General features: G+C 41.3%; 1 protein-coding gene across 3 annotated transcripts in view; it reads left to right on the top strand.

Moving 5' to 3' along the window:
- Positions 1–11,703, top strand: part of SEMA3F (semaphorin 3F) — a 166,777-nt gene extending 155,074 nt beyond the window's left edge. For all 3 annotated transcript variants that reach the window (XM_060765747.2, XM_060765748.2, XM_060765746.2), the window contains 6 exons: positions 2,712–2,800; positions 3,660–3,701; positions 4,064–4,221; positions 5,039–5,106; positions 7,603–7,736; positions 8,396–11,703. In XM_060765747.2, coding sequence (XP_060621730.2) covers positions 2,712–2,800; positions 3,660–3,701; positions 4,064–4,221; positions 5,039–5,106; positions 7,603–7,736; positions 8,396–8,830 — 926 coding nt within the window. In that variant the 3' untranslated portion in view covers positions 8,831–11,703. The remainder of the gene's footprint in view (positions 1–2,711; positions 2,801–3,659; positions 3,702–4,063; positions 4,222–5,038; positions 5,107–7,602; positions 7,737–8,395) is intronic.
- The last annotated feature ends 7,430 nt before the right edge of the window (positions 11,704–19,133 follow it).

The raw sequence follows: 19,133 nt of genomic DNA, 5'->3' as shown, positions 1-19,133 counted from the left end.
ACAGTTTGTGCACAGCCCCACCGCCACCTGTCATACTCTGTAGGGAGTCTCCTCTTTCTTTCTGGTCATAGGTGTAACGAATCTCCAGATCTGGGTTGCTTCCTGCTGCAAAAAGAAGCAAAAACCTCTGAATGATCTGTGGAATTTGGGCCACCTCATGGAATGAATGGATGGATGAATTCAGTTCAGATTGCAGACAGAATGGAGGAATGGCTTTGCAGCCTGGACAAGATATGCCTCTTTCGGTTTCCTTTCTAGCTACATGAACTGGTAATCAAGATTCAGGTTCATGGTTCAAAAGAGATCAGTTATGAGAATGCATTAAGCAGGGTTGCTGGTCATAAAAAGGGCAAGAAGAGCATTAGTAGAGCTGCTAAATTGGAGTTGGCTCATGGGCCTTTTAATTGTTGCTTATAAGAGGGAATTTTAGCAGGTGTTGCTTGTCATGCATTAAAATACTAAGCAACTGCTGAAATTCCCACTTCCAAACAGTCATGAAAGGAGCAAAGCTGTCTCCAGTTTTCATTCTGGCAACTCTACGAGAGAAGGACTTCCTCCCCACCTTATGTGTTTCAGAGCATATGTACTGTGTCCTTGGAAACTCTGTTGTGGGTTATTTTAACAATAAACGGCCAATTTTAAAGCACTTCCTCCCTTCTATTCTTTTATTTCATTGACAATTCAGTCTTGATTATGTCAAAGTATAGGCTTTTTAACTTGCTATGAGACTTCCTCTCAAAATCTGTCCACACCAGTATGTGCACACCTGCTGTAAAACCTTTTAAAAAGTGAAACTGTACTATATCCTAATAATCCTCAGATCCTCCAGTGTAATTCTGTGATCAGAGAAGCATTATCTCTAGGAAACTAGATTCTCCATTGCAGCTCTATGGCAAAAGTTGTCCATAGAGTTGTGCTAGAAGGGATTTTCTGGAAGGACATACTAATCAAATCCATAAATAATCAGATCTGCAAAATGTGAAACCAGCAAATATTGGAGAGAAATATGTAGTTTTCTGTTATGAGGGCAATACAGCTATGTGCAAGATGGAGCAAAAACCTCTCTTGAAGTCATACTTCAAAAGAGACAATTGTGTCAATTTATCACGAGAAGCTCAAGACAACATTAATGTCAGTAGTATCGTGTTAGTTGAAACCTAACTTCAACTGAAGTTGTACACAGGGACCTGTAACTCAGAGAGTAATTTCCTTATTGTGTAGGATTCTTTTTAAAAATGTGTGTGTGTGTCTTCTTCCTTCCTTCCTTCCTTTACTTCACTTATATACCACTTTTCTCACCTCAGCGGAGGACTCAAAGCAGTTCCCAACAAATTAGGGCAAAATTCAATGCCTCACATACAGAAATCTAATATAATGATAATAACATACTATTATCAATTAAATCATAAAATGTGACATCACTCAACATTAAAACTTGGAATTAAAAACATATCAATATAAACAATTAAAATCACACAATCCAACAATCATAGTTCAGGCCGTTCCAAATATCGTATCTATTGCACATAATCCCTGATCATTCCTTATACTGCTCACTGCCCAAAGTCTTGGTCCCACAGCCAAGTCTTTACCCTTTTTCCAGGAGGAAGGGTACTGATCTAATTGTGTTGGGGAAGGTTATCACATAGGGGGGTTTTGCCACTTTTCCCTGACCCTTTGGTCTGTTTTAGCCCTAAGGATTGGGGTCTTTTTTTTTCAAAACCAGAAGTAACTTCCTTGCCTAAAACAGGTCAGGGATAGAAAAAGCAAAACAATACTGGCCATACCCTCCTACCTAGAGGGTGTGAGGAACCTTCAGAAGTGAAATCATTATTATAAAGGGTCAGTGTTGGACAGGCCAAAGAAGGGCATGCCTGGTCCAGATCTCTGAAAGTATCACATTATACATTTATATAAGCCAGTTCCATTTGGTTCTTTGAGACTTGCATGTGATTGCTCTCTTTTCCCCTTTATGACTATAATTTTCAAGTATCCCCATGATCTTGTTATCCATCACAGAGCACAAGTGTGTTTGTATCAATATCCTTTCTTTAACTGTGGCAATTCAGTTTTTCTTTTTGTCCTAGAAATGTTTCCTGCCCATATAACTATCCATGACATCCTTGTACAACCTTCTTTCCCTATCCCCTTTAAGCTAGCCCCAAAGGATTGAAGATCCCACTGATAAAGCTGTTCCTTTGGAGCATACCCCCTTTTGGAAACCAAACTCTTAAGACTGGCTCATTTAGGAGCCAACCTGCCCTATTCCTTGTTTTCTTCACTTGTGGGAGGAAGGAGCAGGCAAAATTCACAGGGTGTATACTTATTTGTGGCCTCTATGTGTTTCTCTGGATCCAATCCAGTCCTGGAGTCACAAAAGATTCCCAACTCCTGCCATGGACATTGAATTCTGTTGAAAATGTTAGCAGTTTTGAAAATGTTGGAATCACAAAATATTAAGACTGAATGCATACAGATAGCTGCAGCCATTTATATGAAATTGGTCTCTCTCGGTGATGATCTTTTTATTACAGAATTCTGGATCAAAGAGATTCATCCAGCCAATTCTCTAAAACAGAATATTTGGAGAGTTGGCTAGTGCTATCAGCCATGTTGATATTAATACTGAAACATCACACTTCGGACCAGAAAGGATGAAAAAGAGAAGAATCAATAGAAACTCAGTTTCTTTTGTTATATTTTTGTTTCAGATCATGGTACAGTCCAGAAAGTAATAGTCTTGCCTAAAGATGATATGGAAACAGAAGAACTGATGCTAGAAGAAGTGGAAGTGTTCAAGGTAAGGTACAGTTTGTACCTGGTATTCTGAGATCCTGTGAAGTATGTGGGATTAGGAACTGGGGTGAGATATTGGTGGTTACTGTGAGCTGTCAGGTTCCTTTTTCAAGATTCATCTCAGCTGTTAAGTCAGCAGGTGGCCCAAGGCAGAACACTCTTTTTCCTCGGCATCATTATCTCAAAGCAAAGAGATGATAATGCTTGTTTCTTTCTTATCTAGAAGTGTTGCAAAAAAGGTGAAATACTCAAAACATTCTATCTAAAATTTCTAGAAGTGATGATAGTAGGATTTCAGACCCTAGATTGTTACACTGACCAACCAACCAAAGGAAACTTGTCCACTTACATTCGTAAGATTGGGTTGCTCACTTTTCCACTTAGATTCTCTCTAAAGTGCTCCAAAGACCCCCCAGAAAAGCAATCTCTCTCTCTCCCCCCTCTCTTTCTGTTGAAGGCATGAATTAACTAATTAACTACCATAATGTGCCTAATGAGCCAGTGTGCTTTGACAAAGGCAGTGCGTTTTAGCCTGCCTTTTTGTCTCCAGTGATGGAGAGCAGCATTGTCTGTGCATCTTGGCAAACCACATCAGTTGTAACATGAGACCTTCACAATGAACTCTTCTTCACTCTATCTGCAATGTCCATCTTGTCTAGACTATTGACCATATGATCCAGTCCATTTTTTGTCTTACACACACACACACACACACACACACATGCACACACACACACACTTTACCCAACCCATTTTTGTTTTTTTGTGATAACTTGCACACTTCTGTGACATTTTGGTCAGTGCTAAAATATGTTTTGACCAACCCTGACTTCTGTTTTTACCATAATGTGGTTCTCCTATAGGTTCCAGCCCCCATCAAGACCATGACCATCTCTTCCAAAAGAGTGAGTGTATATTTCCCTTCTTGGGGGAATTACTGAATCAGCCCTTGGCTTGGCACAAGGAAGGAAAGAATGTTATATTTTTTAGTTGGGACTATCTTGGTGAAAGGCCAGAAAATATAAGGTTGTGACTCCCACCTTCCCCACCTTCCACTTCTTGGCATTCTTTAAACCTCTTGAGGATCTGCTGTTGCAGTGATCAAGGGGGTTCTGGGTGGATTGGAAAAGAGATGTGGGTGGATGGGTAAAGGAGAGTGTTTCTGCTCATTTGCTCTCAAATAAAACAAACATCCCTGCCCAGTGTGGGAGCAGAAGAACTTGTAGCCCTCCATTGACATTCTGAATATTACTTTGATGCCTAACAGCAACAGCTCTATGTTTCTTCAACCATTGGACTTACACACTTGGCCCTTCACCGCTGTGATGTGTACGGAGAGGCCTGTGCTGACTGCTGCCTTGCCAGGGACCCCTACTGTGCCTGGGATGGCAAGTCCTGTTCACGTTACTCTGCTTCCTCCAAGAGGTACTGTAAAGCTGAGAGGATGGCAAGTGATAACTGTGTTCACTGAGACTATTTGGGGAAATCTTTAAAAGATGGTTCTGGGGGCAAGAACCTTGTGGAAAATATGCTATTTCCAAGAAAACTGGGAGTGTTTTGGGTTTGTCTTTGAAAATTGATTGTGCCAGCCTTCTAGATCATTCACTGTGTTGACATAAAGTGGGATTCCCTGCAAAACTTCAAATAATTTAACTTTCCAAGTTTTAGTTCAGAGGCAGTCTCAGGCTAATCTACACCGATAGGTACAGGGAAAAGTTGATGGCAGTAATGTCCATCTAGAGAGCAAATCAAATCAAATTGGATCCAATCCCACTGTTCAGACTGCCTTGAAGCCCCAGGATACTTCTGAATTTCCGGCAGACTCTGGAGAATCCCCTGGCTTTGTTAAAAGCAGGACAAAGTAAGTTTAAAAGCACTGTATGTCATAGGAACAGTCAATTGTCAATTCACAGCGAATACATAGTTGTGGTCTCATGGAGACAAGACATATACTGGATTGTAGCCAAGGATCATTACAGGAGATACATAGGCTAGTGGAATTCCAAGCAGTACAATCTAGGAAGGGTTAAGATTATTGTTTCAGAGCAGGAAATACATAATGGAAGGATTTGAGGATGCCATTATTAACTCAAATTATTTCAGGATCTACTGCCTAGAGACAAGGCTAAAAAGCAATTTTACAGTGAGTGGGAAGGGGTTTTCACTTTGTGGCATTCCTACTGCTACTGGGAAGAGATCAGTTTCCAGATTCTTACCTAGCTGCTTTTTTCACACCCCACAGGCGGAGCAGGCGCCAGGATGTCCGGCATGGCAACCCCATTCGTCAGTGCAGGGGTTACAACTCCAACGGTTAGTGCTCCCCCCCCCCCCCCACACACACACAAACACAGATACACACAATGCCTAGAGAAGAGAGCATAGCATTCCTCCCGATCACAGCTGTGAAAGTCTCAGAAGATAACTATGTTGGTTGCTCCTAACTCACTATCTACAGATGACTGTAGGACAGAGCAGAGCTGAGAGGTGTATTATAATGTGGCCTTATCTTTTGGCAATAATGATTGCCAAATAAGATGGCTGGCCTTTCACCCCCCAAAAGGCAAGGAACTGGACACTCTCCCTGCAATGAGAGTTAGATTCCTGTATTACAACCAAACCCCATCCCTAACTTCCAGTTTGCTTCTTCTATATTCAGTTCTTTCCTTCAGCAAAATCCAAGCAGTGTAGAAAATGCCTGGCTTTCCTCCCATTTAATAGTGCACCAGGAGCCATCTTGGAAAGGAAAATGGTACAAATTTATGTGTGCTGGGTGCCTCAGAATGGCCTAGTCAACCAGATTGAGAAGACGTGATAGTTGCTGTACCCCAACAATCCCCAGCCAACCTGACAGAGCTGGTACAATTTTGTGAAGAAAAATGGGGAAAATAGACAGAATCCAAATTTACAAAGCTGCTAAAGGCTCTCTCAAGAAGACTCACACCTGTACTTGTGGCTAAAAGTGCTTCTACCAAATATTGACTCAGGGGCATGAACAATAAATAAATAAATCTCACTTTGTTTTCGTGTACTCATCATACATATCAGAATAAAAATACTTTGAACCTTGTGTATATCAAGTGTACATCAACTATATTAAATCCCATGTGAATTCCAGGTTATGACACAACAAACTGTGGTAACATGTATATGTGTGTGCTGGGGTGGGGGGAGCTGAATATTTCTTCAACCACAACTTGTTTTGTATCTCATTCCATGTCTTTTTTTCCTGTGGGCTGCATCAATTTTGACAAAAATATAAAGTACTGTATATAGAAACCAGGTTATCTGGTAAAATACTAAGCACATAAGTATAACAAATGTATTCCAAACAGCAATGTTTTATTCAGTTAAAGGAGTGTGGTTTTGCTTGGTGTAGACATTTGACTTTCTTGGCATCCAATATAGGCAGATAAAACAGGAAATGATCTTTTTACACTGAACAGATGGAAGGAGACAGTAAAAAAGCAATTTGGCTGAAGTATAAGGATGCATTTAAACAAGTATTTTTGTACCTTTTCATTCCACTGTAGATCTTTCTTACAAAACATGAAATATCCACATTTTGCTTTTGATAAAGATCTGGCAGATAATATGAGCAACATTATAATTAGTTGTGGCTGCAACTGTACACACTTTCTTAGGTACATCCCATTAAATGAGGGGTGGGAATCATGCATCATTCCACCCTAGCCAATGTAGGGGAATGCTGGGACTTGTAGTTCAAAAACGTCTGGATTGAACTTGCCCCTACAGTAAATTAGAGGGATTTATTTTTGAACAGGTTTCATGGTATTGTATTCCACACTGCATTATTTTAGACAAAATTAGAATCCAGATGAAAGGATGCAATTATGCAAATATCTCAAATAGAGGAGTGGTAGGAGAATAGCCAGGAATAAAAGACAACATGAGACTTCTGCCTAAATTAGTTTTTCATTATTTTACGTGTATGGCCATGGATGCATCCACACCAAGCATGGGCAAACTTCAGACCTCCAGATGTTTTGGACTTCAACTCCCACAATTCCTAACAGTCAGTAAACTGGATAGAATTTCTGGAGGTGGAGTCCAAAATACCTGGAGGGCCAAGGTTTGCCCATGCCTGGTCTATACTATATAACTAATGTAGTTTTCCAGATGTTTTTGATTTCAACTCCCACAATTCTTAACAGATGTTTTGGACTTCAATTCCCACAATTCATAACAGCTAGTAAACTGGCTGGGATTTCTGGAGTTGAAGTCCAAAACACCTGGAGGGCCAAGGTTTGCCCAGGCCTGATCTATACTTAATATATGTATAGATAATTAATGTAGTTTGACACAATTTAATTACTATGGCTCAGTGCTGTGGATTCATGGCAGTTGTAGTTTTACAAGGTCTTTTGCCTTCTCTGCCCAAGAGTGCTGGTGCCTCACCAAACCACAAATCCCAGGATTCCATAGCATTGAGCTATGGCAGTTCAAAGTGGTGCCAATTGCATTCATTCTACAGCATAGATGCACCCTCATGTCTGCAGGAGTACTATTCAGTGACACAAAATTGTGGCAGATTAGTGAATGTGTGTGCACATGTTGTGTACACACCCTCACACAAACATATGTAAGGCTTACATCAAAAAACAGTTACGGTGCTTTCTAAGAGATGTGCACACTCAATGATAGATCAAGAATTAGTCCACTATGAAAGATGGTTGAGTAAATAAAAGGTGGCCATGGTGAGCCTCATCTTCTTTTGACAGTGGCTATATATTTCTAGGAAGTGTGTGAAATCTAATTTGTCCTCATATGCTCTCTTTCCACTTCCAGCCAGCAAGAACACAGTAGAGGCTGTCCAATATGGTGTAGAGGGAAGCACAGCCTTTCTAGAGTGTCAGCCTCGCTCGCCTCAGGCCACCATCAAGTGGCTCCTCCAAAAGGACAACAGTGACCGAAGGAAAGAGGTGCAAAGACCCCACCCCTCCTGTAACACTGACAGGCTCCCTGGGATTTCTAGGATGAAGTTTGGGGAAATGGGAAGGGGAGGCAAAACAAATTTTTCATCACAGTTAGTGACTGAGAAGGGAGCATAGTTGGCCTTCTCTTTTCATTGCAAATGTTATATTTATGCTTTCAAGATTAAAGCACGTTATATTACATTTTTCGCTTCCAAGCCCTCCTTTAGAAAGCTTATCACTGGAAACAGTCTTACTTCATCCTAGTCACAGCCATAAACATAGATATATCCCACTTCCTGAGTAAAAGGATCGTAGCTTCCACATTTGGTAAGATTAGAGGTACAAGACTCCCTGCAAAAATGGTAAAACAGAGAGATCTGCAAATAACCCCATCTGCAAAAAGTCAAACACACAAATATGGAGGACTAGACTGTAATTTTTTTGATGAAATTACTGGCAGTCAGGACTGTAGTGGGATGGGGAAAGAACACGGCTCCTATAACAGGAAATTGTAAGTGAAAGCAAGAAGACTGAGAATCAGAAACAAATTCACACTGAGAGTGTTTGTTAAGGATAGAAGTGGGCTGTGTTCTTCAATGTATCCCAACTCTGTTGTTTTGATGTTGCTCATAGCAGTCACCCTTTGGCATTTCTCTCTCCTTCAGCTGCGCACAGAAGGCCGAGTACTGAGGACAGAGCAGGGGCTGCTGTTGCGGTCCTTGCAGCTCTCGGATGGGGGCCTCTATTCCTGCACAGCCACAGAGAACAACTTCAAGCACACGGTGGCCAAAGTGCAGCTGCACGTCCTGAGCAGCGAGACCATCCATGCTGTGCTCTTTCAGTCGGAGGCCCCTGCCCCCTCTGCGGCTGCTGTGCGGGCCGGCCTGCCGGGCACCTTCAGCTCTCACTACCATGACCTGGTACAGCTGCTGACCCAGCCTGAAATGGGACTCATCAACCAGTACTGCCAGGGCTACTGGCGGCACGTGGCCTCCAACCATAAGGAGACTCTAGCTAATCTAAAGGCTAAAGAGCTGCATGATCAGAAGAAACCCCGTAACCGCCGGAATCACCCACCAGAAGGGGACCAACAGACATGAAACTGGCATCCAGATGGGAATGTGTAGTGACAATGCATAATTTCCCCTTCCTCCCCATTTTAATATTAAAATATCTATAAATAAATATATATATATAAATATATATATATTCATACATGCATACACAAAAAGACACACAAGCACACTGACTCCTTTCAAGACAGTATTTATTTGTAGGTTGTACATAATCTAGGTAAATCTTATCTTGCGGTGAGAAGCAAGGAACCTGGAGGCATCCCATCGGCATCATGCTCTATTCCTTTCCCCACTTTTTTGGTGGTACTTTCTAATAATGGATTGATTAATTGGAGGGGAGGGAAACAAGGGCCAGTTATTCCCCCACCTCGTTGTCAACTCAAAGCACACATCTGGCCAAGGCGAAGTTGCTGCTCCCATGACTCTCATGTCAATATGAGGGAATTCTTTGTTGAAGGACACAGGACTCAAGGGTGGAATCCACAGATCCAGGATGGTGGAGCAAGGGTCTTCATACCCGGACAGCCATGAACATGGCTAAGACTTCAGAACTGCTGCCATTCAGAGCACCCCACATACCTACAAAGACTTTAGCACTTTTGTTCCTCTCACCATTTTTCTGCCTCAAAGCACATTCCAGCAGTACAATGGAAACTGCATCTCTTAAGGGGCCTAGGCCATTTAAGGGAGAATAATGCATTCCATCAAAGATGTCCACCTATGGACCTGTGTGGTGCCACCGCAAGAAGAGTAATCCTACTTTTGAGTAGTCAAGAGATGGTGTTTTAATTTTATAAATGTTTTTAGACAGTCCAAGTGGGCTTGTGAGAGATACAAGGGGTACTGTCTGTGGAAGCTGTGGTATAAAGATAATGGAAATAGGCAACAACCAAAAGAGAGTGTGGGAGGATTTGTATAGTTCTTCTCATAGACACCTGGTTCCTTTGAGCTTGTTTATCAGACATATGCAAGGCCTATGCCAGGGAGGTGTAATAATGTATATATGAACCAAAGTTACTCTCTTGAAGTGCATGCTTCAGATACTTCTCAGGCCAAAGACAACTTGGGAGGGAAGGTGGCAGGGAAGATGAAGTATCTGTGGATAGATATCAGGAGTCCTGGCTTCTTCTCAGCCAGTCCATGGAGGCATGCATGCCTCTGTTTACCAACCTAGCTATTTATTATAATTTTATCTTACTCTGTTCACTGAAGGCCTGAAGAACCAGCCTACTTGCCAATGGAATTCAAGCCAAGGAGGAATGGGGCAGCCGGCTCCAGTGTGCTTGAATGTTCCTAGAAAGAGTTTTGTGGCATTATCTTGATCACTCCAGATAGATGACTTGGGTGCAGGATAGGATGGCAAGAACATGCCAAAGCCCCCAAAGAATGGGCTCTTGTAGACTCAAAAATGATAGCTGCCTGCTGTCTTGCCACAAAAAATATGAGTCGGTGAGTCTTCAGTGTATCCCATGTAAGAGGAATCCTTACCTTACCATCACCACTCAGCTAATGTTATTTTCAGTGAAGCTGGCAGATATAGGTCAGGACTGGCATCACTGCACAAAGAAGGTGTTTTAAAAATGTAAACATAAGATGGACTTTTGGGGTTATGGACAACTGTGCAATTTGGAATAGGGACAGCCATTGTTTGGGGAGTCATCTAGAGTGGAAAACAGCAACCTGGGGGCAGAGGTTTCTGTTTGCAAAGCCAGGGGACAATTGGGGGGGGGGGCTCTTGACACATATATAAGCAACAATAACCTGTGCTGGGTATAGGAGAAATTCTCTGATTCTAAATTCAGACATCAAGGATTCTGGAAAAAATGTGGAAATTATAATTATAAATTAAGGCACAGTAGAGAGAAATAAAGAATATGGTAACCAACATTGCCAAAGCCAAACTCAACCCAGGCTTACTCAGCTCCCAAAGCTACATTGCATTCCAGGAAAATGATGTAAAATAATACTATGCTTCTGGGCATGTTTAGAGTAACAGTGCTCAGGACTCAATAAGATGTCTCTTAGGTCAAAGGTCCCCCATTTTTTTTTAAGGTTTCTTCCTTCATAGGCAATGCTTTTTTACCATAGGGTTTTCTGTAGCAAAGATTTTGCTTTGGTTTTCTTTCTTAGTTTTATTGTGTCTCAGAATTATCCTTTGGGTTGATTTCTTTTGGCTGACATGACTTTTATGATCCATATTCCAAGACAAATTAAGGTCAGCTTCTCAGTTTGGATTAATCTGGAAGGTTTCTGCCTGCCTGCAAAGTTACACTGAACTACATCTGCCGAATCTCTGTACTTTGATTCCCTCTAGCAGTGACCTTATGCACTGATGCAAGGAAAATGCCTGCTTTGCCACAAACAGGGGTCCCTTTCGCATTGTGCTACTTCTAAGAAGCTGTGGGAAAGCAGCACAAATCTAAGAGTGCAAGTAGTGTGCATATATTGGAAAAGACTAATCCTAGAGGTATCACATTACTAATAATGTGTAAACTGGATGAGCTGGGATGGAAGCTGGGCTGTGTCTTGGACTTTTTTGCTTCTGTCTGCACAGCAAGGGGCAGTCTCCACAGTTGAACTGAAGGCTGTCCTACATGCCCTTTGGTCTGTGGGGCTGTTCTGCCTGCTGTTAACAAGAAAAGGGCTCACCTTTCATGTTTAGAAGCCCTGGGCCCACCACATTCACCCTCCCTGTTCCCTTCCCCTTGCCAGTCTGAGTGATGCACCTAGACTTTCCATTGTAAATAGCTGTAAATCAATAATGTAACAAAAAACGGGGATCCAGAGCATCTTGATAAGGAGCTCCTTGTGATGAATTCAAGTGCAGGGCCACTTTGTGCCTGTAATGTGAAATTCCTGTGGATAGAATAAGCTAATAAACACTGGCTTTTTTTGAAGACTCAAGCCTCCTTCACTCCTCTTCAAAATTCTCTTTCTTTCCCTTTGCCTCCTATAGGAAGCAACAGCATTGCATTGCTGCAATGGTTCAGCTTTAGACTGATATCCTGCCTCCTCTTATATATCAGCAACTCACTGCCAGAATGGCTCCATTAAATTAGATAAATGATGTTGGTAATTAAGGTTATGCCGTTCATTCTTACTCTGGAAATCTATCCTCAGCATTAGTTTCTCATATGTTTATGTTTTGATGCTGATGTCATTATCATCTGTAACATTGGTTTGACAAGTAAAGTGGGAGGTGTTATTTTTTAAAGAATAGGATGGCTGGTAACACTTAAGTGTAATAATATTTACTCCTCACTCCAAAACTGTTACCTTTGGGTGGAATTCGGAGCCATTTCCCTATCTGTATATGTATTTTTTTTAAAAAAACATCAGAGCAACAAAGTAGCAGTTTGCATTTCAAATAATGACAAGTGAGTATCAACTCACTTGTCATTCTTAGAAACTAACAAGCAATAAACCACTTTTTTGGAATAATGAAAGTAAAAGTAATTTTGAGGAAAGTAAAGAAAAAACATTACTTCTTTATCCTAAAGCAGCATTTCTCAACCTGGGATGGGGACCCGGGGGGGGGGGGGTTGTGGTGGTGGTGGTCATGAGGTGTCAGAGGGGTCGCCAAAGACCGTCAGAAAACACAGTATTTTCTGTTGGTCATGGGAGTCTGTGTGGGAGGTTTGGCCCAATTCTTTCTTGGTGGGGTTCAGAATGCGCTTTGATTGTAGGTGTACTATAAATGCCATCAACTACAATTCCCAAATGTCAAGGTTGATTTTCCCCAAACACTACCAATGTTCACATTGGCATATTGAATATTCATGCCAAGTTTGGTCCAGATCCAGCATTGTCTGAGTCCTCAGTGCTCTCTTGATGTAGGTGAACTACAACTCCAAAACTCAAGATAAATGCCCACCAAACACTTTTTTGTTGGTCATGGGAGTTCTGTGTGACATGTTTGGCTCAATTCCATCATTGGTGGAGTTCAGAATGCTCTTTGATTGTAGGTTAACTATAAATCCCAGCAACTTCAACTCCCAAATGACAAAATCAATCCTGCCAACCCCACCAGTATTTAAATTTGGGCATATTGGGTATTTGTGCCAAATTTGGTCCAGTGATTGAAAAACCATCCTACATATCAGATATTTACATTGCGATTCATAACAGTAGCAACATTACAGTTATGACGTAGCAATGAAAACAATGTTATGGTTGGGGGTCACCACAACATGAGGAACTGTATTAAGGGGTCGCAGCATTAGGAAGGTTGAGAACCACTGTCCTAAATAAAGTAAGAGAAATAGGGGGTTACTTGGACTTCACATGTCCCAGGGCTTTAGTTCCTCGGATCTGCCTGTTGAACTCAATTCCACAGCAGGAGAAAGGAAGCCAGACAAATAAGCAGGAAACAGCCTAAAGATTAGAAGACTACCATAGCAAACAACCCTTCTTTCCCCATATTGGCCACATCATCCTCTGGCGAAACTAGAGTGGGAAACAATATTAAGGAATCCAGTAAACATAAAGATACAGCAATCATAAAGAGAGCATCTATTGGTAAAGGATAGGATATAAATGTTTTAATAAAACAAATATTTGACAGACTGGTAGTTCTAACAACCATCTGTGGTCCATGGTAATCTTTCACTGGTTCCAATCATTCTCAAGAATTTAGAGTCCCAGAACATAATGGCTTGTTGGTGGTTAAACTATAGTCTTCCCCAATCTTCTGGGGACATGTCATCTGCAACTACTGGTTATAATGGTGGGGATGATGGGTTCAGTAGTCCAACAAGATATAAGTTCTGGAAAGACTGAAACAGAATAATGAGGGCTTTAGTACCTGAAACATAAATGCTTGTCTAAATTCAGAGTGGACAAAATGCAGCTACTCAAAAAGTGAATTAACTCCTGGAAAGCTCTAGAAGCAGATATTTTAAGTAGATTGCAAGTCCTTTTCTGTACACTGTGAAGCAGTATTTTTAAAAGTTTTTCAGGCATGAAGTAGCCATTTCTATTTTGTATATTTGTGAGTTTTGGCAGTTAGTGTGACTCAAGGGAAGAAAATTGGTCTGCAGATCAATCACATTTTCCCAGTCTGCTTTAAATGTGCCAAAATTAATATAGGGGTAATAAATTTATTAGGCCAACCCAATGTTGCAAAACAGTCTGTAAATATTTGAGTTCTCCAGAACTTTCCCTCAAGCAAAAGAGTAAACAAAGACAATGTCAGCTTTTGGAATGAGTCCTAGGTGAAATCTGAAATCACCCCAGGAACTGGTGTAGCCTAATTTGAATAACTGCACTCCTATCGACTGCAAACTACAGGTAGTATATAGGAATTCAATTAGACTGTACCCACTCCTGGGGTGACTTCAGATTTCACCTTGGACTCTCCCAAGAACTATTGGAATAAAGAAACCACCAAACAATAATTAATCCCCATTTTAAAAAAAAAGAACCCATAAAATCCAGCTGTAATCTGGAATCACCTCTATCCTGTAGCATTTTCTTGGTAGGAAGGAAACAAGGTGAGAGAAGTATGCATGCAGTCCAAAGTCTACATTTCATTTACTCCAGATTGAGTTCCATTGACTTAACTTTCAATTCTAGCATTATGAGAAAGGAAAACAAATTCCTGTTTATAGGTTTTCTACAAAGTGTAATTTCTGCCATGACTTCCCTTATTTCTTCCCAACCTAAAAACTCCCAGGTGTACACTTTCTTCATAGAAGAGTTGACCCAGCTCTTGGATCATTTTGTTTGTTTGCAGCTTTTCTACAACACCTGCTTAAAATGACGCAACAAGAACAACAGAGTGTTCTAGGTGTGGTTACACTAGAATTAATGTGTCACAAGAGGCTAACAATATTTGTATCACCTTTGAGGGAATGAGAAAAGGCATTAAAAAGAAAAGGCCACTTCATTGAAAAAATCAGCAATCTCAAGCTAAATACAAATGACAAACTGATCAGCTTCGATGTGGTGTCTCTATTTACCATGGTCCCAGTTGCAGACACCATGGCACTCATCAACCAGAGGTTCCCAGAAGACATCACGGCGCTGTTTCACCATTGCCTCACCACCAGCTATTTTCAGTGGGACAATGAATTCTACGAACAGAAAGATGGAGTAGCTATGGGGAGCCCTCTCAGCCCAGTCATAGCTAACTTCTACATGGAACAATTTGAAAAACAAGCTCTTGAAACAGCAACCAAAAAGCCCACTATATGGTTCAGATATGTGGATTACACCTTCACCATTTGGAGTCATGGAGAAAAAGAACTCAACAGGTTCCTGGAACATCTTAACAGCATCCACCCTAACATCCAGTTCACTATGGAAAAAGAAAAGGAAGAAAGACTGCCTTTTCTGGATGTCCTAGTCATCCGCAAACCAGATCAACAATTGGGTCACACCGTTTACAGAAAACCCACACACACAGATAGATATCTACATAAAAACTCCAACCATCACCCAAGTCAAAAAAGAAGCACCATTAAAGCCTTGGCAGACCGTGCAAAAAGAATCTGTGAACCCCACCTCCTCCAAGATGAACTGAACCACCTCAACTGGGCTCTACAGGCCAATGGATATTCCACCTCAGACATCAGAAGAGCTGCAAGACCAAGAACAAGCCACAAGAGTAAAGATGAAGATCCACCCAGAGGAAAAGTGTTCCTGCCATACATCAAGGGAACCACTGACCGCATAGGAAAGCTGATGAGGAAACACAACATACAAACAATCTACAAACCCACCAAGAAAATCCAACAAATGCTACGTTCAGCAAAGGACAAGAGGGATCCTCTCACCTCTGCAGGAGTCTACCGTATACCATGCAGCTGTGGACAAGTCTACATAGGGACCACCAAACGCAGCGCCCAAACAAGAATCCAGGAACATGAAAGGCACTGCAGACTACTCCAACCAGAGAAATCAGCCATAGCAGAGCACCTGATGAACCAACCTGGACACAGCATTTTATTTGAGAACACAAAAATGCTGGACCACTCTCACAACCACCATGTCAGACTACACAGAGAAGCCATTGAAATCCACAAACATGTGGACAATTTCAACAGAAAGGAAGAAACCATGAAAATGAACAAAATCTGGCTACCAGTTTTAAAAAAAATTCTAAAATTAAAACAGCAGAGAGAAAAACAGGCAGGGACATCTAATCACCTTTCAAGAAGAGTTTGCTCCAGGCACAGTCAGCCCATTGTATGCTAATCAAGGTGGTCAGTTGAAAAGATTCACACCTAGCCCAACTTACAAAAGCCTTTTGTCTCACCCTGGTCATTCCACAGATATATAAACCCCCTTTTTTCCCAGCTCCAGCAGACCTCTGAGGAAGCCTGCCATAGATGCAGGCGAAACGTCAGGAGAAATGCCTCTAGAACATGGCCATAAACCCACAAGAACTGAGAAAAGGCATTATGTTTTGTTTTTGTTTTGTTTTGTTTTTTTAAAAAATCATCACTATTTAAGGCCTAACTGTATTGGTTTCTAAGAAGGGCCTCCCTTTTTGGCAAAGTGACCTACAAAATTAATGGCTAACAGCTTCATAAAACACTTATGAGATTCTTAGATAGCAAATTGTAAATTTAAAATTGGGATATCGGCCTCTAGTAGAGCCAAAAAGCAACTTAACATTGATCTACTCTCAACTACACTTTTTGAGATCTTCTTTTTGGAGACGATTAATTAAAGTATTGTCTCTTTGGATTCATTAACCAAAGGGAACATCAAGGACCTGATAGAACCAATATTGAAATTAACATTTTGATATAAAAGCACTATAGCCCGCCCTCCACATTTTCTGGGTTAGAGTCACAGGACACTCATAAAAGTAAAAACCGCAAATAAAAAAATGCCTTTTTTTGTCTGAGAGAAAGCCTCTCTAGGAATCACTGGTTCCCTAGAATGAGACTATGGTCACCTTTCAACAGAAGTTGACCACAGAATCTCATTGGAAGTTCTGGAGAGGAAGGTGGAAGTTGACAATAGAGTGATACTGGAGGACATAGAGATTCTTGGAGATAACATTTTACATAGAATTTGGGGATATTCAAATCCGCCAATGTCAAACCTGCAAATGTGGAGGGCCAACTGTAATTAGGAATTGTATTAACCCTGTTTGTCCCTTCCAGCTCCATAATCCGATAAAGGTTGAAGCACTGGAAAAGGCCAAGTGCCAAGACTCAAAGCGTTAGCATTAATGAGACTCTGAGTACTGTGTTTCTTGCTTCTTCCTAAAGGGAAGCTCTAGTGACTAGTATTGCCTTTAAAGTTGTCAATTCGCAGCTTGTTTTCCGTTAATTTATGGAGCAATATATTTCACTTTTTATGAAGCAACCAGGTACATGGTTTTTCTTATGTTTCTGGTTTATGAGCCATCAGGTTGAGGGAGGGGGGAAGGTGCAGGTGTTGGGTTTCTTGGCTTGGCATTGCCCCTTCTTGCCCTGCAGCCCACAAACAAAGGCTCCTTGTTCTATTGGCTTCATAAAAAGGAGAACAAGAGAGAGTGAGGAAAACCCTGCCTCTCTAAGGGAGGGCTGAGACAGCCAGTTAACCAAATACACAGCAAAATAGGCATGAGGGTCATGGTCTCATTTCCTTCTCCCTCCTAGCAAGGCCAGGCCAGGAAGTTGAGGCACGTGTGTGAGGCAGTGTGGTCTGTGAAGCTGGGATGCCACAAGACTTGCACCATGAGCCCAGGAATTGTTCTTTCCCAGTTTCACTTCAACAGGATTTCAAGTTCCCTGGAGATTTGGTGAGATTATTGGGCACACATGGCTCGGATGTGAAAGCAAAAACATCCAGGCATAAATGCATCTTGTTTTGTTTGTTTTAAGAAGTAACGAAGGACCAAGACAAGCCTGTTCCTGTGAATGGATTACAGACCCCAAGGAGGAGCACCTGGCTTTCTGGGTCTGACCTTGAGCTGACAAAATCTCAAAATAAGTATTCAGCTACTAGTAAATGTGCCATGCTGAGAATAATGCTCTCTTAAACACATTTCTTTCAGGGTCGATGTTTACAATATACAGGCAGTCCCTGAGTTACAAACATCTGACTTATAAATGACTCATAGTTACAAGCGTGGGTGAGACAACAGGAAGCAAGAGAAATCTGCCCCTCAGAAAGGAATTTCACTCTTGGAAGAGTTATCATGGAGAAAATGTGTCTCCACTGAAGTTTTCTCACCAATCTTTGTTTCCACAACAAGCCAACAGACAGACAGACAGTCAGACATATAGCTGGAGTTACATTTAAAAATGTACCTGTTCTGACTTACAAACCAATTCAGCTTAAGAAGAAACCTACAGAAAATATCATGTTTGCAACTCTGGGACTGCCTGTATATTGAGATGTGCTATTGTCAAGAGGCCTTGTCTCGGGTCTGAAACTTCTCTGAGAATCTTTCTTGATCATTCCAGAATCTTTCTCGCTATACATTTAAAATGGCGTAATTTCACTTCAAATGCCTGCCAACATCCTATGGGATCCTGGGATACTAACTTCATGATCGGCTACAGGTACAGCACTCCCTGTGTCTAAACAAAATACATGTTGCATTTGTGTCAAAGATAGGCTGAAAAATGACTACTTAATAACTTGACTGTTGTTTGCCTTTTATATGAAATTAATAGATAAGCATCATTCATCATTTCCTGTCTTTATGCATTCGTATAAACCTTGCAAACTCATAGAGCTTGGAGGGGAAGTATCGGCTTTTGGATTACTTTCCTCAATATAGTTAGGACTCAAAATAAACCAGTAAACACTCACTGAAATACCAATTGTCCTGATTTAGCAGTTAATAGTCCTGAATAATTCTCTCATCCCACTTTTTCAGTTGCTTTTCAATTGTCCCAGGTTCTGTCTCCTCCTTTCACTTTACTCCCATATCTTCAGCTCACTTCAGTTACTGAAAACCAAATGTACAGTGCAAAAGCAGGGGAGGAAAGGAGGAGGAGGAGGAGGAGGAGGAGGAGGAGGAGGAGGAGGAGGAGGAGGAGGAGGAGGAGGAGGTCTTTGGCTTTCCTAGTAGTCTCAGGCAAAAACATACTGCTGCAGCCTCTCCTCAGTTGTCTGTTCTTCCTCATTCATAACTTTTGCCATCTTGGCCATATCCTGATGTTGCTTGGCCACATGTGTCCTGATTTTAGTCTGTCAAATATTGGAAGCTATGAAAGACCACCAGAGTCTTTGCTTTCCATTAAGTTATCATGGACTTAGGACCACTTTTTTAGGAGCAGATAGAATGGCAGTCATACTGAATATTGGATGTATGGCCCTTTAGAACCTCGATTTTGGTATTCTGCTAAAATAACTAGTCACAATGGGCCAGTAGTCT

Source organism: Anolis sagrei, chromosome 2 (assembly GCF_037176765.1).
Source record: "Anolis sagrei isolate rAnoSag1 chromosome 2, rAnoSag1.mat, whole genome shotgun sequence".
Classification (NCBI taxonomy): Eukaryota; Metazoa; Chordata; class Lepidosauria; order Squamata; family Dactyloidae; genus Anolis; species Anolis sagrei.
Note: the sequence above shows the minus strand (reverse complement) of the source record. Positions and strands in the feature narration are given on the sequence as shown.